Source organism: Petaurus breviceps, unplaced genomic scaffold (assembly GCF_028583685.1).
Source record: "Petaurus breviceps papuanus isolate PSGF00001 unplaced genomic scaffold, PetGlider_PUasm1.0 91133, whole genome shotgun sequence".
NCBI classification, from domain to species: domain Eukaryota; kingdom Metazoa; phylum Chordata; class Mammalia; order Diprotodontia; family Petauridae; genus Petaurus; species Petaurus breviceps.
The window spans coordinates 52,363,714-52,388,081 of NW_027187419.1; the positions used below are offsets into that span (position 1 = coordinate 52,363,714).

A 24,368-nucleotide genomic window follows, 5' to 3' on the forward strand; every position below is an offset into this window, starting at 1 on the left:
TTTCCACAATATTCAAATTGTTTCTTCCTGGTTGCTTGTAATATTCTCTCCTTAATCTGGGAATTCTGGAACCTGGCTATAATATTCCTAGGAGTTTTCTTTTTGGGATCTTTTTCAGGAGGTGATCAGTGGATTCTTTCAACCTCTATTTTGCCCTCTGGTTCTAAAACATCAGGGCAATTTTCTTTGAGAATTTCCTGGAGGATGATTTATAGGTTCTTTCTTTGATCATGGCTTTCAGGTAGTCCAATAATTTTTAAATTCTCTCTCCTGGATCTATTTTCCAGGTCAGTGGTTTCTCCCATGAGATATTTCACAATGCCTTCTATTCTTTCATTTGTTGATCTGTTTAACAGCATCTTGATTTCTCATAAAGTCATTAGCTTCCATTTGCTCCAATCTAATTCTGAAGCAATGATTCTCCTCAGTGAGCTTTTGAGATTCTTTTTCCATCTTGCAAATTCAGCTTTTTAAGGCATTCTTCTCCTCATTGACTTTTTGAGTCTCTTTTGCCATTTGAGTTAATCTATTTTTTAAGGTGTTATTTTCCTCAGTCAGGCTGTTGACTCTCGTAATTTTCTTGCATCGTTCTCATTTCTTTTACTAATTTTTCCTTCCCTTCCCTTATCTGCATCTTAAGGTCCTCTATGGCCTGTAACCAGTTCATATTTTCCTTTGAAGCTTTTGGTGCAGGAGTTCAGACTTTGCTGTCTTCCTCCTGTTTCATGCTTTTCTCCTTTTTGTCCCCAAAATAGGAGTCTAATGTTGGAATCTTCTGTCTGCTTTGTTTCCTTTGCCTGGTCATGTCACCCCTCAGTCACTTGACCCCTGAGCTTTTTGCCACAGTAGGATTCTGCCACCAGACAGGAGAGCTTTCGTCCGAAATGCTGGGGGTTTCTCAGCTGCTGGAGGTATTATATGGCCGTCTCTGAGGCCTCCACATGCTCTGGCAAGCTGGACACACACCCCAGGACCTCCACCCTAGACCGCAATCCAGATCCAAGCAGGTTAAAGCAAGAGCAATTACCCCTTAGACTGGTCGTTTGGTCCCCCTACACTCTGCAGGCCAGGAGCTGAGGCTGCCACATGGTGCTGGCTTGCTGTGCTGGTATCTCAGTGGCTTCTCACCTTGGGGGCAAAAGCTGATATACTCCCACTTACTGGGTCCCAAAGTCCAGACTGCACTGACCTCTCACTTTATCCTTCACATCTATATGTTGATAATTCTAGAAACGGCCACAGATGCTGCTGATCTGGAGTCCCTCTAACAGGCGGCTGGTCAGGCCCACCCTGGGGCTAAAACCTCCCAGTCACAGGCCTGGGCTTGGCTCCCAGAGCGCCGCACTGGCCAATTCCTTCTGGCCTGCCAGGCTGTCCTCAGTGGGAGGTTAACTTCTCTGTGTCATTTTGTGGGTTCTGCAGCTCCAAAGTTTGTTCAGAGTCCCCTTTTTACATTGATTGGGGAATGTGGAAGCCGGAGCTGCTCAGAGGTCATGCTTCTACTCCACCATCTTCACAGCTTTTTTTTTTTTAAGGCAGAAACTCCAACAAAGCCATGGTTTAGAGAAAAGTCCATCTTACTCCATATTTAATTGCTCCTAGCCAGTTTCCCTTTAAATGCTACCCTTGTAGCAAATTTCCAGGGATTCTCTAGGTTTGGTAATGATGATCACCCCCACCCCCTAATTCCTCAATCCCATATCAGTTTTGCTGTTTTTTAAAAATGAGTGTTAGAAGAAAAGATCACAGGGTAAGGTCTTCCCCTAGCCTAGCCAAATTCCTGGCCTTTAATATGTATATGTGGCCATCAAAAGCTTATGTTGAATTGAATTGACTACAGCAAGTTACATTTTGGTTATTTTCTTGATTTCTTTAAAGCTACCTAGTCATGTAAATAGCTCATCCACTTTTGCAGCTGATTAATCTTGTGGATTTATTTTGATTGGCTTCAGTTTTAGCAGGTGATATTTATTGACTTCATCCTCTAATTCTAAGGAGTGTTCCCAATTTGGGACTTACTGTCTTCTGTGCTCTGACTATGAAATCATGAAAGCTTTATTACAAAAATCAGTTCTAAATTCACTTGTTTGTACTCAGGATGACAATAAATCACTGGATCCTGATACTCCAGATATTTTGGAACTTATCACTACAGAAGACATAGACTTTCTGCCATACATGGATTGGGAGGTGGAACAGTCAGAGTATGCAGTGGAGGAGGTAAGTCTTAATGTGAAATTTATGATACAGTCTTTATTTATATTAAATAACTATTTTTCAAAACGAACCTTCTTGAATCAAGTTGGTTAGTGGCCATACACATATGCATACTTTCCCCACAGCTTTATTTTTTTTTAATTCAGTTTTATTTTATTTTGATCTTCAAATTTTCTCCCTCCAACCTTCCTCTCCCCTAACCACTGAAAAAGCAAAAACAAAATCCACTGCAAATATGTGTAGTCAAAAAAATTCCTGCATTAACCATATCACCCCCAAAATGCTTCAATCTGCACTCTAAATCCATCCTGTCTCTATCTGGAAATACATAGTATGCTTCATCATGAGTCCTCTGGAATTGAAGCTGGTTCCATTTATTGATCAAATTTCCTAAATATTTAAAAGTTGTTTGTCTTTACAATACTGTTGTTATTGTGTAAATTATTCTCCTGGTTCTGCTTACTTTACTTTTCACCACTTCATAAAATGTCTTCTCAGGTTTTTAGATGGTTTTTTTATGGAATGCACAATAGCATTCCATCACAAACATAAACCACAACTTTGTTCAGCCATTGACCAACTAATAGGCTCCCCTTTCAGTCTCTAATTCTTTGCCACAACAAAAATAGCACAATATCTACTGAGCACCTCCTACATACATTGAACTATGGAAGGTACTTTAAATGATTTTTAAAAATGAGGAAATTATTCCTGCTGTCAAAGAACTTATATAGTATCTATAGCCAAAAGGGGAAATTAGATATATACACATATATGTATATGTATATGCATACATACACATCATATATTTTGCATATATATGTGTAATATGTGTGTGAACCAATTAAATAACAGTATAAAAGTGTTATGATTAATTCCTGGTCCAGATGACACAGACAATAAATACAATGGAATCCCAGCCTTTGGAGATAAGACAAGTGGTGAAATAAGGCCTCCCATTTGACCATCTAACCAAGTACATTCCATTTCATGTTGTGCTTGTCTCCTGCTTGATCTCTAGTCTTCCACTAGTGCTTCCTTCCACTCAGTGATGAACATTCTCTCATCTGATTAGAGCCATACCAATGATTCTGAACCCCATTTTCCTATCATCCTCAACCCTGCTACCCCAAAATCCCAACTAAGCACTATCTACCCTTTCCACTGTGCCCTCTGGAATTCCTGTTCCATAGGCAACAAACTTCTTTCATCCTAATACTCTTCCTCTCCCATGCCTTTCAACAAATAGTAATCACTGAAACATGGCTTCCTCCTGATGACACAGCCTTTCCAATACTGCTTGTACCTTTGTTTATTCTCCTTACTAGTTCACTAGTCAAGATTGGGAAGTTGGAATAATCCTTGATCCCCATTGCCACATTTAGTTTCTCCCCCTGCCTCTATCATTCAGTAACCTCGCCTTCTTTAAGATTCATGTTATTCATATCTACCACTTTATCAAAATCCAGGTAGATGTTGTTCACAGGTGTCCAGGTCACTCTCCTTCCTCCCTAAAAGAGTTTGGTACCTGGCTCACGATTTTTCTCTCCTTGTTAGCTCCTACTCTTCTACTAGGGGACTTTAACATATGCATTGATTCTCCCTCAAACATCCTAACCACTCAGTTCTTTAGTCAACTCACTTGCCATGACATACTCCTCCACCTCATCTCAGCTGCACACATAGATGATCTTACTCTTCATCTTGCCGTCCTCCACAAATGCACCACCTTCACATTCAAGAGTTCTGAAATCTCCTTCTCTGATAAAAATCTGATGACTTTCTGCCTCTCCATCTGCTTTCCCTTACCAAACCCTAGTACTTTTCCACACCATGACCTCCAATCCCTCAACCTCTCTGTTCTTTCCCAGGCCGTCTCCTTTGCACTGGGCACTCTCTACTTTTTTCCACATCTTGACTCCTCAGTGAATCAGCTCAACTCTACATATACTATTTTCTTCTCTTGAGTCCCTGGCTCCCTTATATAAACAATTGTACCCTACCAAGCAAGCCTTAGCTTTGGATGACTCCCACCATTAACTTCCTTAATTCTGACACTAGTGCTGCTGAATGACAGTGGAGACAACCTCAGCAGGGCCCTCAGCACCCAGTTCAGCATTGCAATTTGGAAAAAGGTAGTCCTTCTTCACCTCCCTAATCAACTCACTGTCTCACTCTCCATAGCAGCTCTTCCAAATCTTTGCATCCCTCCTCAAACTTCTCAAGGTTCCCTCTTCCCCCACCCACTCATTTGAGAACCTTGCCTCATATTTTACAAAAAAACTTGCTGTGAACTCCTTTATCTTCTCTTCATCTCATGACTCAGATGTCTTCTGCTACTGTTTCTTCCTTCACCCTTGTCTCACATGATGAGTTAGCCTTGCACCGTATCAAAGCCCCCCATTCCACAAATGATTTCATTCCATCCCATAGCCTCCTTCAGACTGCCCCCTCTGTCATCCTTACTCTCTCACTTATCTTTAATATCTCTCTGTCTACTGGTTCCTTCCTCTCTACTTAGAAACATATCTATGTTTCCCCCATCTCCAAAATACCCTCACTTGATTCTTCTATCCCCACTATCATTCTATATCTCTTCTACCCTTTGTGGTCAAACTCCTTGAAAAGGCCATCTACAAGAGGTGCTTCCACTATCCTCTTGCTTACTTCTTAACACTTTACAACTGAGCTTCTGATCTCATAATCCCACTAAAATAGCTCTCTCCAAAATTCCTAAGGATCTGTTAGTTGCCAAATCCTATGGCCTTTTCTTGATCTTAATTCTCCATGACATTCTCCTTTGACACTATTGATCACCATCTCCTTCTGCATACTCTCTTGTCTCTAGGTTTTCAGGATACCATTCTCTCCTGGTTTTCCTCCTACCTTTCTGACTTATCTTCTTTGCTGGATCCTTCTCCAGATCATGCCCTCTAATTGTAGGTGTCCCTCAGGGTTCAGACTTCTTCTCTTCTCCCTCTAGAGCACTTCACTTGTTGATCTCATCAGTTTCCATGGATTTAATTACCATTTCTATGTTAATAATTCTCAAATCTACCTTTCCTGACCTATAATTTTTCATTTCTAACTACCTTTCAGACATCTTGAATTGGATGTTCAGTAGATATTTTAAACGCAACATGTCCAAAACAGAGCTAATTATCTTTCCCCCTAAACCTTCTCTGCCTCTTGCCTTCCCTGTTATTGTAGAGATCAACACCATCATCCTAGTCCCTCAGGCTCACAACCTAGGAGTTATCCTGGCCCCTTTACTGTCCCTAACCCCATATATCCAAGCTATTTCCAAGGGCTGTTGGTTTCACCTTTGCAACATCTCTCGAATACCCCTCCTTCTCTCCTCTGACCCTGCTACCTCTCTAGTACAGGCCCTCATCACCTCACACCTTGATTCTCACAATATCCTACTGGTATATCTGTCTGCCTCAAGTCTCTCCCCACTTCATTCCATCCTCCCTTCAGCTGCCAAAGTGATTTTCCTAAAGCACAGCTTCAGCCACATCATTCTGCCCCCTCTTCATTCAATAAACTCCAGTGGCTCCTTATCACCTTTAGGATCTAATACAAAATCTGTTTGTTGTTCAAAGGCCTCTATATTCTAACTACTTCCATGTGCCCCCACCATTTTTGCAGCCTTTTTACAGCTTATTCTGCACCACATTCTCTTCCATTCAGTGATATTGGCCTCTTTCCTGTTCCTCAAATAAGACATTCCAACTCTTGACTGAAGTCATTTTCTCTATTCCTCATGCCTGAAATATTCTCTCTCCTCATCTCTGGGATGCCTCCTGGCTTCCCTGGCTTCCTTCAAGACCCATTTAAAATCCCATCCTCCACAGAAAGCATTTCCCAATCCTTCTTAATTCCATTGCCTTCCTTCTTTTAATTATTTCTTATTTTTTCATGCATATGTATATAAAAATATATATACACACATATAGTTTTTTTATTTTTTGTTCATATTTGTTTGCTTGCTGTCCTACCCTTTTAGATATTGAGTTCCTTGAGAGCAGAGACTATCTTTTAACTCTTTTTGTATCCCTAGCAACACAAAGAAGACATTTAATAAATATTTATTGACTGATTGACATTTCATAGAAGATATGAATATATGTCATTTAGGCTAATATTAAAGAGAGAAAAGGCTGATAAGTTTTCTTTGTACCACACCCCCCAGCTCTACTAGCTGTAAGCAAGAGATTGAAACTATAGATCCAGGACTTTTATTTTGTTGCCCCACTCCCAGAAAACCATAGCTGCATTGAAAATGTTTTTAAAAATATGTTTACTTTTCTAAATAGAGAGGCAGGATGGCATGGGGAATAGAAAGCTGACCTCAAAGTCAGGGAAACCCAAATTCAAGTCCTGCCTCTGACACATACTAGCTGTGTGACTCTGGGCAAATCACTTAATATCAGAGTTCAGGGCAACTCTCTGAAGACTGTATTTTACAAAGGAGTAATGACTTGTAATGGTAGTGAGAATTTCCTCATCTGAGAATTTTATGTAACCTCATAGGTCCAGTTCTTATACTTAACTCTATCAAAATATTTATAATAAAGTATCACTAATTAACAATCTCATTGTCAGTACCCCAATTCAACATATGCTACTATTCCTCTTTTTTTATAAAGAAAACAAATGCAAAATCTATTTATCCTAAAAGTGGACTATATTCCACTAAAAGTAACTATGTTCATCTCTAGTTTTCTACCTTGTGTATAATGTGGGGGTGATCTAAGTAGGGTATAAAGTGCTATCACCTCCTTCTGTGGTCTTGATATATGACAAGTGTGTATGTTATTAATCAGTGAAGGTCATTAGCAGCAAACTAATGCAAATTCTCTTACCATTTGTGTGGGGAAATTCCATTCAATAAGGGGCCTTTGAAGAATAGATTAAAAATTAATTGGAGGGGTGGCCAGGTGGCACATTGAATAAGAGTGCCAGCCCCAGAGTTGGGAGACTGGGATAGGTTCCAGCCTCAGATACTTAATACCCACACAAAATAACTGGGCCATAACCTTGAGCAAGTTACTTAGCCCCAATTGATTCAAGGGTGGGGAACTTTTGACCTTTTTGTGTTCTATGGTTGAACAAATGAATGTACTTTACTTAATGATTGGAAACTAATCTCCATTTGTGATGGACTAAATGAAGGTACAGCCTAGGGGTGGAGTAGTATTTAGAACTGGGACTTTGTAATTGATTAAATGAATGTAAGGTCCTGGGGTGGGGTAGTACTTGGAGATTATTTAATCACACTTAGTAAATGCTGTATTTTGAATGATGTCATATTTTGATCTTCTCTGTTCTTAATTTGTCACTGAATAAAATGGAGAGCACCTATGCTGGTATTCTGAACCTTGGGAAGTTGCCTTTGCTTGGCATTACATTACAATTACTTAACCCCAATTGCTTAAAAAAAATTAATTGGAAACTAAATATTCTAATCCTAAAGAATGAGGGGGTTGAAGAACAATTCATAGTAATAATAATTTTATTAAAGAGAATGACATCAATAAGGCAACATACCAAAATCTGTGGGATATAGCTAAAGCAGAACTTAGGGGAAAATTTATATATCTCCATGCTTAGATCAGTAAAAGAGAGAAAGAGCAAATCAATGAATTGGACATGCAACTAAAAAAAAAAAAACAAGAAAAAGAATAAATTAAAAATCTCCAATTAAGTACCAAAATAGAAATCCTACAAATCAAATGAGAGATTAATAAAATAGAAAGTAAAAATAATTGAACTAATAAATAAATATTAGGAGTTAGTTTTATGAAAAAAATAAAATAGATAAACTGTTATTTAATTTAATTTTTTGGTAATTTTTAAAAATTTATTTTTAGTTTTTAACATTCACTTTTATAAGATTTTGAGTTCTGAATTTTTCTCTCTCCCCCCTCCCCAAGACAGCATGCAATCTGATATAGGCTATACTTGTACAATCATATTAAACATATTTCTACATTAGTCATGTTGAGAAAGAAGAATCAGGACCAAAGGGAAAAGCCACAAGAAAGAGGGGAAAAAAGAGAGAGAGAGAGAGAGAGAGAGAGAGAGAAAATAGTATGTTTCATTCTGCATTCATACTCCATAGTTCTTTCTCTAGATGTAGATAGCATTTTCCACCATGAGTCCCTTGGAATTGTCTTAGATCATTATATTGCTGAGAAGAGCTAAGTCTATCAGAGCTCATCCTCACACAATATTACTGTACTGTTACGGTATAAAATGTTCTCCTGGTTCTGCACACTTCACTCAGCATCAGTTCATGTGAATTTTTCCAGGTTTTTCTGAACTCTGCCTACTCATCATTCCTTATAGAATATGTATTCCATTACTTTCATATATCACAATTTATAATTGGTGGGCATCTCCTCAACTTCCAATTCTTTGCCACCACAAAAAGAACTGATATAAATATCTTTGTACACGTAGGTCCTTTTCTCTCTTTTATGATCTCTTTGGGATACAGACTTAATAGTGCTATTGTTGGATCAAAGGATATACACAGTTATTTAATTTGATTTTTAAAAATAAAGAAAAAAACAACTTACTAGTATCAAAAATGAAAAAGGTGAAGATACCACCAATGAAGATGAAATTAAGAGAAATTATAAGGAACTATTTTGCTAATTATATGCCAATAAAACTGAAAACCTAAATGTAATGGATAAATATTTACAAAAACATAAGTAGCCCAAATTAACAGAAGAAAAAGTCAAATACTTAAAAAACTATCTTAGAAAAAGAAATTGAACAAGGTATAAGTGAGCTTCCTAAGAAATAGTTCCCAGGACCAACTGGATTTACAAGTGAATTCTACCAAATGTTTAATGAACAGTTAATTCCAATACTATATAAACTATTTGGGAAAATGAGTAAAGGAATCCTACTAAATTGCTTCTATGACACAAATATGGTTTTGATACCTAACCCAGGGAGAACAAAAACAGAGAAAGAAAACTTTAGACCTGGGTGGAGAACCTGTGGCCTTGAGGCCACCCCTGCTTTAGACCAATTTTCCTAATGAATATTGACAAAAAAAATTTTAAATAAAATGCTAAAAAAATATATCAAAAAGATCATACGCTGCAACTAGCTTGGATTTATACCAGGAATTCAAGTCTCATTCAATATTAGGAAAACTATAATATAATATCAATAACAAAAGCAAAATAAAAATTGTTTCTGTCCTTAGATGTTTAAAGAACTATTGGCAAAATACAACACCCATTCCTATTAAAAACACTAGAAATGATAAATAGTATTTATCTAAAACCAAGAGTCAGCATTATCGGGGTGGCTAGGTGGCACAGTGAGTAAAGCACGGGCCCCGGAGTCAGGAGGACCCAAGTTCAGTTCCAGCCTCAGACACTTAACACCCTGTAGCAGCAAGCACCCCAAGCGTCCTCAGGGTTTGCAGCTACCACAGTTTCTTGGATCTGCTTTGATAAAGAAAAGCAACTCAAAATGGGTTAACAAGTTTACTTTAATCAGTCAGATATGTATCATTTACCTCGTTCAGGGGAAAAAGGTCAGCACCCCAAACTTCAGAATATACAGACAGTATTATCAAGACAAAAACAGATCAAGTACACAGCTTTCCAAACTGTGCAACCATTACATCCATACCAAATAACATCTGGGTTTCAAAGCCGGGGGACTCTCAACAACGGCTTCCCAGAATTCAGATCAAATCACAGAACACTTCTCAAAGTGAGTCCCAAAACAAAGCTACACATCAGGGCTTATATAGCCTTCTCCTGGCTCAGAGAATGTAACAACCTTATTGACTACTGGCCAATCAAGAGGTATCTACTGAAAAACAAGCCTCCCACCCCAGGCTTCAGGTGCACATTAGCCTAGGGGCAGGGAAGATCTTTAAAATTTACATTCTTATCACACACCCACAGAAAAAAAAACTAGCCGTGTAACCTTGGGCAAATTACTTAACCCCAACTGCCCTCCAAAAAGGCAAAAAAAAAAAAAAAAGAGTCAGCATTATCTGTAGTAGGGATAAACTAGAAACCTTTTCAGTAAGATTAGGGGTGAAGCAAGGATGCCCATTATCACCATTATTACTCAATATTGTACTAGAAATGCAAGCTATAATAATAAGGCAAGAAAAAAGAAGTTGAAGGAATAAGAATAGACAATGAAGAAACAAAATTATCACTTTTGGAGAAGATATGATAGTATGGAACCCTAAAGAAATAACTGAAAAACTAGTTGAAACAATTAACAACTTTAGCAAAAGTTTCAAGATATAAAATAAACCCATACAAATCATTAGCATTTCTATATATTACCTACAAAACCCAGCAGAGAGTGATAGAAAGAAAAATTCCACTTAAAATAATTGATACAGTGTGAAATATTTGGGAGTCAATTTCCCAAGACATGACAGGAACTATATGAACACAATTATAAAACTCTATGAATATAATTACTCTAAGTACACTTCACACAAATAAAGACATCTAAATAAGTGAATAAATATCAATTGCTCATGGGTAGACTGACCCAATATAATAAAAATGACAATAGTCCCTAAATTAATTTACTTATTCAAAGCCATACCAATAGAATATCAGACTACCAAAGAATTATTTTATAGGGCTAGAAAAAAAAAGAATAACTTTAATTTATCTGGAAGAATATAAGGTCAAGAATATCAAAGGAATGGATGTAAAAAAATGTAAGAAGGCTGCTTAGCACTACCAGATCTCACACTATACTACAAAGCAATAATCATCAGAACAGTCTGGGACTGGGTGAGAGATAAAGTATTGATCAGTGGAATAGATTAGGGACACAATGTACAGAAATGTGATCACAGTATCCTAGTGTTTGATAAACCCAAAGATCCAAGGTATTGGGGCATGAACTCACTATTCAACAAAAACTGCTGGAAAAGTTGGAAGACAGTCTGGTGGAAACTAAGCATACACCAACATCTCTCATCATATACCAAGATAAGCTCAAAATAGATACATGATTCAGACATAAAGAGTGATATAAATAAATTAGGGAAGCATAGAAAAAATTACCTATCAGATCTATGGATAAGAGACCAAATAAGAGATAGAGAGGATAATAGGAGATAAAGTAGACAATTTTGATTACATTAAATTAAAAAGGGTTTAGACAAACAAAAACAATGCAGCCAAAATTAGAAGGAAAAGCAGGAAACTGGGAAAAATATCCAAAGAGTAACTGGAGTATAATAAAAGTTTTAAAATCTTTAGAAAACCCTTAGTGTCTTATTCATGTAGCTATATTAGGAGAATTAATTTATATCTCATGTACCTTGAGTTTTTGTTTCCTGTTGTCTCAATTTAGGTTACTTTGGAAATCACCTCTCTCAAATGTTCTTTCCTTGGTAAGGGACATAGTTGTTCAACTGCTTGAAAGACTGAAATTCTGTATTTTGTTCTGTTTTTCCCTTTCCTTCACAAACTATCACAGGCTCAACAAAAACATGTCAGAAGAAGGAAGCAGAAAAGTTTTACAACTCCTAATGAAGATCCAGTTGTTTTTGGGTTAGGTTCAGGGAATGCTACTTTTTCAAACATTACTTCTCCTGTGAGGAAACATTCAGCACTACGTCGTCTTTGGGGCGGGCCAAGAAGAAAGACTGGAAAAAGCTCATGCATACCTGAGGACTTAGTATTGGATTCTCCTATGGAGGGAATCTGTTCTGCTCCATCTCATTTCTTAGAGTTTTCCCATGATGCATTACCAAAAACATCAGCAGAAAAACTCCTCCTTGCTTCTGACCAGTACAACCGTGCCAAGGCATTAGATCTAACTTTTCAGAAAGATTCAGACATGACATTTTTACTTAATAAACATGAAAAACTGGATTGGGAGGGTGCAAACCCTTTCACTCTTTGCTCTTCAATTTCTTCCCCTCCCCCTCTCCGTCCTCTTTCTCTGGGTAGTTCCTTACCTTCTAGTACCTTCTTTTCCCATAGTTATTCAGACCTTGGCTTACCTTGTGGTCCTCTCCCTACTCCTCGTCTTTGTTCTACAAACTCTCTTTTTCCTTCTCCTTTAGTCCAACATTCAGGTAACATTCTCAGCTCTCCTCCTCTTGGCAATCTTCCTCCTCCTCCACTTCCTACTCTTCTTTCAGATTCTTCTCTTTCTCCTCCTTTTTTTGGTTCTGCCCAAATTCTTTCTAGGTCTCAGTTAGACTCACTTAAGATTAGAAGATCTAGGAGAAGGAGTGAATCATTTTTAAAAGTTCAGCAAGGGTCTCCCTGCCCTCCAGAAATTGATTGTGGAAGCTCATCATTATTTGGGGGGGAAATGCAAGTGTTTGCATCAAGTCAAGGACATGGTTTTGGAATGAAAAATAATGAACAACCACCATGGCCTCCATCTTCTCCATCCAGCCATACTAGATCAGAAGTAGTGTCTTCAGCTTTTTCATTTACAATGAAGAGCTCTGTAGTACAAGATGTTACTCCATCAATTGTTAAGGTAAGGCAATGTGTTTTGGAAACATAAATAAACTAGGATAAGATCTGTATAAACATTAACATGAAAGAATTCTTTTACTGATTTTATCTTTGCCTTTCAGACACAAAAACACCAGACTGATATGACCCACGTCATACCAAGTTGGTTGAGTGGTATTAAAGAGAATTTGGTGTTTTGGACTCAGGTTTTTAGGCTTCAGAGTGAGGTATCTGTCTTTACATCTTTTGAAGCTCTTGGCTATTTCTAAATTAGTTTTTAAAAGGGACAAAAAACTTTAAATGTATATGTTTTTAAATTTATATATGTTTTTCAAGGGTTTTTTTTTCAGTTTTCATTTATGAACCATAGCCTTTGTTACACGTATAATCTTATATATGTGTATATATACATACAAGTAAACTATATGTTGTATACACATACATGTGCATATATGTACATAATATGTATGTTTTCCATGCATCATCTCTTTAGACTATAAATATGTTTCCAAATGTACTAACAGTCACAAATTAATCCTATCTTAGACTAAGCAGATGAATATTCTATACACTGAACTCCTATGCTGATAATAAGACCTAACTCATTAGTTATAATTGTTAATTTTATTGGAAACACTGATGATAAGTGATTGAGCACACCAGTAACATTTTAAAGATCAGACCTGCATAAATATCTACACTTTAACCTGTGTCTCTACCTGTCTTAGTACTTTTTGTGATACTCTGAACCGCCAAGAATCCCTCCCTTTGGATGGAGATCAGGATGTCCAAAGTTCCATATGGGTCATGTAGAGACTTCCAATAATTTACATAACATTGGATACTTAGACATTAAACTTGAAAATGTTGATATACCTAAGAACATTTATAGTTCAGATTCATTTTTTTTTTAAATCAGCTTTACTGCTGATCTACCTTCTTATAAATGCTATCAAGAGTTTAGCTTTTGGGGAGGCCAGGTGGCTCAGCAAGTAAGAGTACTGGCTCCAGTGTCGGGATGACCTGGGGATCAAATCTGGGCTCAGATACTCAGCACCACACCCAGAAATAACTGGCTGTGTAACCTTGAACAAGTTACTTAACCCCAATTGCTTTTTTAAAAAAAGAGTTTAGCTTTTGTAGTATTCAGAAAATTATAATGTGATATATTTTCAGTAGTAAGATTTATTGGACTCTATTATGCATTTTAACACTATAGGAATACAGATTTTAAAAAATCTTGATTGAATTAAAATATAAAATGAATTAATTAAAATAGGTAAAATTTATCACTTTTTTCATTACAAGATGAAATTCTAATTGCTATTCTTTATTTTTCCCCTTAATTTTACAGGAGGGCTTTTGGAAACTTAATCTTGAACTTGGGCTTATTTTAAACCTGAATGTGAATAATTTAAACATCTTTCTTGTACAAAAAGGCATTCAATCCCTAGGTAAACTCATTTCTTTTCTAACATTCATCAAATGGAATGATTATATTAACTATAAAAGAATTTTTTTTGTTTTCTGCATTCAGAATAAATCTATTTATGTGCTTACCTTTAAAACCTTTAAATGGTTAAATACTTTGAAATTAGCCAAAGGATTAACATTGTTAATATCTTGATTGTACTGCTAGGAGGAAGATACTGATACAGCTTCAAAATTTTGTCTCTTGACCTTGAAGGCCTCAGCTGGGGAGAGGGAGTGTGGCATAGTGAAAATAGGGCTGGATTTCGAGTTAAGAGGATCTGGGTTTAAACTCTTCTTTGGTGCTACTCCCTGGGTGACCTTGAGATATCCCTTCATCTCTCTAAGTTCCAGTTCTCTCAATTGTAAAATGAAGCAGTAGAACTAGATGATCTCTGATGTCCTTTCCAACTCCAAATCTATGGTCCTGTGATCAAAAGAATGCTAATAAAGGTAGATTGGCAAACCCCTAGTCTCCAGGCTAAATATAGACTTTGGCTTAATTTCACCACTTCTTAGGGAGAAATGCTGAGAAGGAATGGCCCAAAGTAATATCTGAATTTATGCCTCTGTATGTGATTGGTCATTAAGTGTCCATTAAGCTCTTATGTGCAAAGCACGCTGTTAGGTAATGGCAATACAAAAATGAAACAATACCGGTCCTCTAGTCTACTGAGGGTGGGATACAGCATGGACACAGAGATCACTTGAGAGGAGAAAGCATTAACATTTGTGGGAACAATAATGTCTGGAAAGGTTTCATTTAAAATATGACACTTGAGCTGAACCTTGAAAAGAAGATAGTATATTAAGGAGGCAAAGGCAAAAAGGGAGGCGGCATTCTAGGCAGTGGACAGAGATGAGAGCCAGAATGTTAAGCTCCAAGTACAGCTTGTGGTCCAGTTTGGATGGAATATAGAATGAGTGAAGGGGACTAAACCTGTAAAGATAGGCTGTAGCCAGTTTGAAAGTGCTTCAAATGTGAGATCCACAATGTACTGTGAGTTTATTTTGCTTGACTCTAAGTTCTAATAAGAACTCAGAGAAGGTTCTTTGGGGGAGCAAGGGGGGAGAGATAGTGAGAAGTGAAAGGTATCAATAAAACATTTACAGAACAAGAAAATGTTAGCCTGAGGAGGTTATCCATTTTCCTAAGAATAGGAAGCTACTAAAGTTTTTGAGCAGGAATATGACATTGTCTAACCTGCTGTTCCAGTGATATTAATTTGGCAGACATATTGAGCATGAATTTGAGAAGTTGTAGGATGCAAGAAGAGAAATTAGGAGACTATTACAATATTCTATGCTAGACTTTATTAGGGCTTGATCATGTGAGAACATGGCATGTGTTAGTCCTATTATAAATTAAGATGGTTAGCCCATATGTAGAGTACTATTTTTAGTTCTTGGTGGCACAGTTTAGTGGAGATATGAACAAGCTCAAGCATGTTTTGCAGAGGGATGCTGGAATGATTTAGGGACTGGAGACCATGCCACTATTATCAGTTAATTAAATTAAAGATATTTACCCTGGCAAAGAGAACATTTAGGAGGAATGTAATAACTGTGTTCAAGTATTAGTTGCTGAATCTTTTTCAGTCATGTTCGACTCCTTTTTTTGCTTTTTTTTGGAGTGGGGAATGCAGGGCATTTGGGGTTAAGTGACTTGCCCAAGGTCACATGGCTAAGTGTTAAGGTCACACAGCTGGATTTTAACACAGGTCCTCCAGATTCCAGGGCCCGTGCTCTATTCACTGCGCCACCTAGCTGCCCCATGTTTGACTCTTTGTAACCCTATTTGGGGTTTTCTAGGCAAAGATACTACAGTGGTTTGTCATTTCCTTCTCCAACTCATTTGACAGATAAGGAAACTGGGGCAAAGAGAGTTAAGTGAATTGAGCAAGACTATACAATTAGTAAAGTGTTTGAGGCCAGATTGAAACTCCAGCACTCTATACACTCCACCATCTAGCTGCCTTTCAAATATTAAAAAGGATATCAGTTTGAAGATGGATTAAGCCTGTTCTACTTGATATCAGAAGACAGGACAAGGAACAGTAGATGGAAGTTGCAACTTCAATATCAGAACAATATCAGACTTGATGTTGATGAAAATTTTCCTAACAGTCAGGACTTTCCAAAACTGAAATGGATTGTCTTTAAAGGGAAATGAGTTTACCATCACTGAAGGTCTTCAAGGGTAGGTTTAATGACTATTTTAGGCTATTATAGAAGATATATCTGGTCAGGTATGCGTTAGACCTGATGAACCTCAAGATCCTTTCAACACTGAGATTCTGGGACTATATAAATCCCAGACTTCCACAACTAAGCTAATGAAAGCTTCTTTGAGTTTTACTTGCCATCAGCTTTTCCATCTCTTATATTCTCTACTGAAAATTGCAAAAGAGTTAGGGGAGTCTGGCCATGATACCTTACCATCATACCTTGGTAGATACTTCCAATCCACTTTTCCAAGACTTGTCAGCATAATTACTGTGTCCACTTTCATTCAATGTTCTTTTTGTTTATATTATTGTAGTAAAAAATTGACAGATACTATGAAAATGTAGATCCTATCGGGAAGAGCTCCTTCTTTTCCTTTGTTGCCCCTGCTGGGACCCTTTTACTAGCTATTCCCTTAGCTACTCCCCAAGGTCCCATCCCCATTCCACAAGATCTACCTTTTTGCCTTTTTCTCTATCCTCCCACTCTCTCTCTTTACTCGTTCCATATCTTCTGTTGCCTCTCAGCTTCTCCCTTTTAGTTGTCTCATGAATTTGTTGACTATACCTCCTGGGTGTTCTGGCACACTCCCAATTTCAGGCATTTTGTGCTATTCAGAGATGAGAAAAAAGACCATTTATGTCAGACCAGTTGGACCAACTTGAGTTTCAGAAAATATAGTTACTGTACTTTTGGTCCTCCTTAACTGGTTTGGGAAAGGAAATAATCAAATAACAATAACGTACATTTATTAAGTAAATAATGTGTGTGATAGGCTCTGTGCTAGGCACTGAGGATACAAGGGCAATAAGTGAAGCAATCCATATTCTCGAGGAGCATGTGTGCTATGGGATAGATAACAGGGACACGTTCAAGCATGTGCAGAATACAAATCAATATAAAGTGGCTTGAGAGGGATTGCTCTAGAAGTCGGGGGCAATCAGGGAAGGCTTCCTGTTGGAGGTGCTGCTTGAGCTACACTGGGCTAGGCATTGGAGATGCAAAGGGGAAATGGTCCCTCTCTTCATGGAGTTCACATTTCAGTCTAGGAGACAACATGTACACATATTATCAGATGAAATATAAGGCAATTTGGAGTAGGAAACAATAGCAACTTGGGGGAGGAATGAAGAAAGGCCAGAGCTTTGAAGGAAACTAGAAATTCTGCTAGGTGGCAGTGAAGAGAGACTACATATTTTGGCATGGGGGACAGACAGAAGCAGAGAGAAGATAAAATGTTGTGTGTGTGGAAGTATAGGGAGGCCATTTGACTGCACTTTAGAAGGAACAGATTTTAGACTCTCATGGCTCATCAGTCTCTCTCTGAAGTGGACAGTAAAGGAAAAAGAATTGATGTCTCTCTGCTTCATTTCCATACTGAGCCGCCACATGTAACTATGAACCCTCATCCTTCTCACCAGTCCCAAGAAAGAGTCTGGTTAAGGAAGAAAAAGCTATACTCATTTGAAAAGCCTTTTCCATTTCTACACAATGAGATTGCAGTTTAAAGGCAGGGTTTGGCAGAAATGAAAAAGTCTTCATACTTTTAGAATTCTTTTTCATAATCAGGTCAAAACAGCTCTAATATTCAGTAGTTTGCTTTTTTTTAAAAAAGATACCAATCATGATCTTGGGGACCACTTTGGAGTAGGTATCTTATTTTATTTTTAAATTATTATTATCATTGTAGTTATTTTAAAATTTTCATTATTCTTCTTTTAAAAATAATTTATTTTTAATATTAATTTTAAAAATTTTGAGTTCTGATTTCTCTCCCTTCCATTCATTCCCCCACCCATTGAAAAGGCAAGCAATATGTCAATTACACATGTGAAATCATGCATAACATGTTTCTGTATTAAACATGTCGCAAAAAAGCAAGAAAAAGAAAGTGAAAAACTTGTTAAGATGTAGGCATTTTAGAAAATAATTTTTAGAGATTTTACTACAAGAGTTCCACCAAAGGTTTGTTTTGATTTAAAGTAAAGACTTCAGACTTCTTTAAACTACAAAAACTACAAAAAAAATCAAGATCCACCTTTGAACATGTAATCTTGGACTCTAGTGTAGGTATTTGAGTAAGACTTTCTTCATTAACAGAAAGAATGATTACTCAAAGCTGTGCCTCTTCACCATACATACATGATCTCAAGTATTTCAATAGTTTACTCCAAATGATCTATGATTTAATCAGTATGGGAACTTCTCGTACAAAAGCAGATTAAAACCATTCCTCCTTAATATTCAGTTTTGTGAGTTGCTATGGCCAAAAAAGCATCATCACCTGGTGGCCACCTTTTGGGAGACGTGACTCTCTGAACTTCACTATACTGAAAAAAAAAGTAAAACCCAACATCACCAGGCCTTTAGTCAAAGTCTTTCAAGTTTGCCAGAACCAAGCTGAGCTTAACTGCCTTTGTGGTGATGTAGCATAGTGAGTGTCAATTTTATATATTACTCTTCTTTAATATTAAAGACATTAAATTAAATACTGTTTCTTCACAGTGTTGTTCTGCATATTGTTTCATGATTCACTATTATGTCTTCGTATTTTTAGTGGTATTAATATTCTCAATTAGAAATGACTGTTAGGACTTTTCTTTTAGGTTCCAAAGGAAAAGAAGATGTATTGCAGCTGGTTGCTACATTTCTGGTGCTGCAGCTCATTCGAACTAAGCTGGAGCTAGAAGGGATAGCTGTCAAGTCACTGATGAAATTAGATGACACGGCTGCTTACAGGTGTGCTTTAGAGTCTGTGCTGAGCAATCAGTTAACCAACAGGCACTTACTGAGTGCCTGCTATGAGCCAGGAACCCTGCTAGCTGCTAGAAATTCAGATATAAACAATGAAACAATCCCTAATCTCAAGAAGCAAATCAATTTTATGTTTAAACATTGATTAAATTAAGCTTTCATAAACCTTCCTACAATCTTAAGCATATAGAGGTCTCTGATATGGAGGGATTTCTCATCTTGCCCCTGGATATGTATTGTTACCATTAGTCACCAAGTTGATGGTTAGGAGAGGCAATACACTGCTGGTCAAGGTACGGTTGTCCCCATCTTTTTCTTCTCCTGACACCTCTAGACTAGATGATCTCTAATAGACTTTCCAGATCTAAATTCATGGTGTTACAGTTCTTCCACTGGAGAGGCTTTTCAATGAATGGTTCTCTCCACATCCCTCTACTTCTAGCCCCTCTATCCTTATTATTTTCCCAACTTCTAATCATAAGACAGTATTAAAATAAGACTAACAAGCTGCTTCTGTCAAGCTCATAGAACTTAGTACAATGCTAATTATAATCTTAAAAAAAATCTTGCACCCCAAATAGCCATCCTCCTTTCTCCCTCTCCCTACTGTCACTGTAAAGCTTCTTGAGTTCCCTCCATTTGATATATCTATATCCTTACCTCCTATTCATTTCTCTACCCCTTTATAATATGGCTTCTGTTATCACTCTATAGAAACTGCTTTGTCAAAAGGTACTTTTGACTTGCTAATCACCAAATTCAGTGACCTTTTTTTTTAGTTCACATTCTTTTTTACTTCTCTGAATGAATAGTAAGCGCTCAATAAAAAATGTTTTGAGGAAAAGCCAATCTGAATTATGTAACATTTTAAAATAATCAGGTATATTGCTTTCAAGGACATATAGCGGATGTAGTAAGAGTGATTGGGTCAGTAAATATTGGCAAGTAGAGATCTTCTGGAAATTTGTTTCAATAAATTATTGGGAATTGGCACGTTCTATTGCTCTATTACATGTACTATGTAAATGAGTACTTGTATAGTCCTTGAAATCAGTTTTTCTTCTTAAGTAGGTGAAACATTTTGCTTATAGTCTTATGTTATTGACATTGCAAACAACAGGGTATAGTTTAAAGAGGACTTGAGGTAAGCAGGGACCTGTGTTAAAATCCTGTCTCTGATACTCATTATGCTTTAGGACCATGAAGCAAGTCATGTAACCTTTTACAGGATTATTATGGTGAGACTCAAATGTGATGATGTTTGTAAAACACTTTGCAAAAAGCAATATTAAAGCAATATTAGAACTATTAGCTATTCTTCTAACATAATATAGAGGTACATTCCTATGTCCAGAATATTGTAAAACATAAATTATTATTTAGGGGTGTTTCTTTTTTAGATTTCAGCAAAGTTTGAAGTCTTAAGTGGCAAAAACAGAGATGGTGAAATGGATAATTGAGGCCCTTACTCAAGTGCAAATAAAACATTTTACAACTTTGGGGGAACCAGAGGTGGTCAATTGTGTGTGAAAAGACTGGAATTGACAATGGACCCAGAACCAAAAAAAGCCAAGAGAACCATTCCCTGCCATTTATTTGTATGGATCCAAGAATTTGGGATACACCCTTGCAGGTTATCTTTAGATAGGGCAAAGTCCTTCACCAAAGTAACTGAGATCTGAAATAGGAAGATCTGCCAAACAGGAGAAGCTGCCCATGCCCCTCCTTCCTGGTGAGAGCAAACTGGAGAGCTGAGGTCTTAAAGGAGCAGAACCAGAAAGGCTTTAGCAGTCCTCTGCTATCAATTCTCTGTTATAACCTGAATCTTGGAGGGAATACTTTATTAATGAAATCTTTCCCATCTTATGGGTTGCCAAAGAATGTGGACACTAAATGGCCATCCCACAGGAGATACTTAGCTAGGTTAGTCCTCAGAGCAGACAGTTTGTTCTTGGACCATTCATCAAACCTTTTCAGCATAATAGAACTAGATTTGCTCTGCTGGCATAAATTTTAAGAATTTGGGCCCAACTCCATACCACAGTGAGATACTGAGTAGGAATTTGTAAAGGTAGAAAAGCTTAGCACTATTAAAAAAAATAGTAAAATATGTTTGTAATATATATACATATATGTGTATATATTCATATATGTGTGTATGTATGTATATATGTATACATATAGTATAGAGTATAAAAGTTTAACATTCTCAAATTACTCATGATCCCTAAACCTTTTCCAAAGCAAAGCAGAGATTTCAATACAATTTTATTTCAAAATCTACTCTTGAAGGAAATCCTTTGCATTCTTCACAGATCTCTTCTTAACATAATGATCTTAGAAATCCCGTTCATGGTGCAGCTAGGTGGCTCAGTGAATAGAGAGAGCACCGGCCCTGGAGTCAGGAGGACCTGAGTTCAAATATGACCTCAGACACTTAACACATACTAGCCGTGTGACCTTGGGCAAGTCACTTAACCCCAGTTGCCCTGCCTTCCCCCTCCAAAAACAAAAGCAAAAAAAAAAAATCCCATTAATTATATTAAGAAGGCAGTGACCATTTCTTATTGTTTTAAGCAATCAAAATCAAGGTGAACTTTTAAAGTGTATTGTTAGATTTTTTTAAGCACTGTTTTTAGGAAAATGTATTCTACTTTTCAAATCATCAGTCTTAATTAACAAGTACTTAGTAGTGTCTAATATGTTCCTAGCTCTCATAAGTACAAAAAGCAGTATAAGCTATGACACTTGCCCTTAATAATAAGTTAACATTTTTATGGGGTTTTAAGATCTGTAAAGTGCTTTATAAAAATTATGTCATTTTTATCCTCACAACAATCCTGGGAAGTAGGTGCTATTATTATCCTTATTTTACAGATGAGGGAACTGAGGCAGGCAGAGATGAAGTGACTTACCCAGGGCCACACAGCTAATTAGTATCTAAGGCAGGATTTGAACTCAGTTCCTCCTGACTCCAGACCCAGTGCTATTCTACTGCAAAACCAAGCTGGCTCTATTAATTTGGAGGTAAATTGGGAAGCAGAACTAAAGTAGATGAAATGGTTAATAATGATAATATACTTCCATAGCACTTTAAAGTTTGTAAAGCATTTGGCATATACTTCTCACAACAGCCCCATGAGCTAGGTGCTAGAGATTTTACCACTCTCTGACACTCAGAGACATTAAGTGTTTGCGCATAGTCAGACAGCTAATAATTCTCAGAGCCTGGATGTAGCATTTTACCAATATTTCCTCTCTAATAAACCATCTTTATTTAAATGCTAGCTTGTTATACTGGTTAAAAGTGCAATATGAATTCAAGTAAAGGAAGAGGTCAATATGGGCTGGAACAGTCTGGGAAGGATTAACAGAGAATATTTAGGTTTGACTTATAAAGATGGTAGGATATAGGGAAATGGGAAGACCTTGGAAGGATGTTCTGGGCAGTAGTATAGATATGACAATAAGGACTATGCCAGGGCAAGAGCTAACTGTGCAAGTATCATTGCTATTATGAAGGGATATGAAGGACAGACCAAAGAATTTGGTTGTCTCATTTAGTTGTTTTTATTAAATGTAAAGGTGGTATTCCTAATGTTTTCATTTATGATAAGGTTTCCTCTAATATAAAATTCTAGGCCACAAGCCTCGTTTCTTATTATAGCTATATTTTGAAGTTTAATATTTATTCTTAGTTCCTGTGCCAGGTACTGGAGTTTTGATTCAGTAAAGAAAGCAGTGGAATGGGTAAGAAGAACTGAAGCACAATATCCATCTCTTTGCTCTCGGCTTGAGCTGGGTAAAGACTGGGACTCCGCCACTAAGCAGCTGTTGGGAATTCAGCCAATAAGCACCAGATCTCCTCTTCACAAAGTACTTAATTACAGTCAAGGCTAAAGTTTGTCAAATTGTATTTGAAGCTTTTTCACATTGGGGTATATAAAGTACTTCACTTTGAATAGAAAGTTACTGAAATGTAATTTAAATTATGATTATATTCAGCTTATAAACCAGGCATTTGAAAATCAGATAAAACAAGCTACTTGCAAATGTTATCTGTGGGCAATAAAAAAGAATAATTATGATATAGAAAATTTAGTGTTTAACTTACTTTGATATTTTGATGTGATTAATTCTTTGAGTACTTAAATGTTTAATCTTAACACATAAACATTTCATGTTGTCATTAAATTTATCTAAAGGAAATCATTGTTTTCTGAGTTAGAAAAGGAATATTGAGTATGTCATATTTAGGACTAAAAACCAGAAAATAAAAAATGTTCACTCTCTGTGCACAAATTCAATGAATATAATAAACTTGACCTTTGAAATAATCTAAGTCTTCGGTATTCTTCAGTATTTTAACATGATTTAATTTGTCTCTCATTGACAGTGAGTTATTGAGTTACAACATAGTAAGTACTACAAGTATTATCACTCCCATTTTACAAAGAAAGTTGAGGCTTAGAGAAGGTGAAGGACTTGTCCTAGGAAATGGCAGAATTAGGAGTTCAACCCTGGTCTTCTGTAGACAATGCCTCATGTTCAAAAATTTTTTTAAAAAATCCAAAACTCTTCATAAAAACAAATAATCAAATAAACATACACATCAAGAAAGTAAAATTAATGTTTTCATAAGCCTTTAGCATTTAACATTATTCATTTAAAAGAAAAATTTAATATGCTTTCTTATAATTAATTTTTAGTTTTCAACATTCACTTACATAAGATTTTGAGTTTTCAGACTGACTCAAATGGCAAAGGAGGCTCAGAAAGGCAATGAGGAGAAGAATGCCTTAAAAAGTCGAATTTGCCAGATGGAAAAAGAATCTCAAAAGCTCACTGAGGAGAATCATTGCTTCAGAATTAGATTGGAGCAAATGGAAGCTAATGACTTTATGAGAAATCAAGATGCTGTTAAACAGATCCAAACAAATGAAAGAATAGAAGGCAATGTGAAATATCTCATGGGAAAAACCACTGACCTGGAAAATAGATCCAGGAGAGATCATTTAAAAATTATTGGATTGCCTGAGAGCCATGACCAAAGTAAGAGCCTCCCCAAGATGGCATGCAATCTAATATAGGCTCTACTTATACTTCATATTAAACATATTTTCACATTAGTGTGATAGTAATGGCAATTAAAGATTCCCCTGTATTGGCTTGGTTTTCAAATTGATTGTGTTAAAACCCAGA

General features: G+C 36.8%; 1 protein-coding gene across 5 annotated transcripts in view; it reads left to right on the forward strand.

Annotated features, from left to right (window-relative positions):
- PARP4 (poly(ADP-ribose) polymerase family member 4) overlaps positions 1-23,503 on the forward strand; it is a 114,329-nt gene extending 90,826 nt beyond the window's left edge. For 3 of the 5 annotated variants that reach the window (XM_069080520.1, XM_069080519.1, XM_069080522.1), the window contains 6 exons: positions 2,098-2,220; positions 11,719-12,738; positions 12,839-12,943; positions 14,071-14,170; positions 19,019-19,151; positions 22,865-23,503. In XM_069080520.1, the coding sequence (XP_068936621.1) occupies positions 2,098-2,220; positions 11,719-12,738; positions 12,839-12,943; positions 14,071-14,170; positions 19,019-19,151; positions 22,865-23,066 (1,683 nt within the window). In that variant the 3' untranslated portion in view covers positions 23,067-23,503. The remainder of the gene's footprint in view (positions 1-2,097; positions 2,221-11,718; positions 12,739-12,838; positions 12,944-14,070; positions 14,171-19,018; positions 19,152-22,864) is intronic. The other 2 variants (XM_069080521.1, XM_069080523.1) reach the window with 2 other exon arrangements.
- The last annotated feature ends 865 nt before the right edge of the window (positions 23,504-24,368 follow it).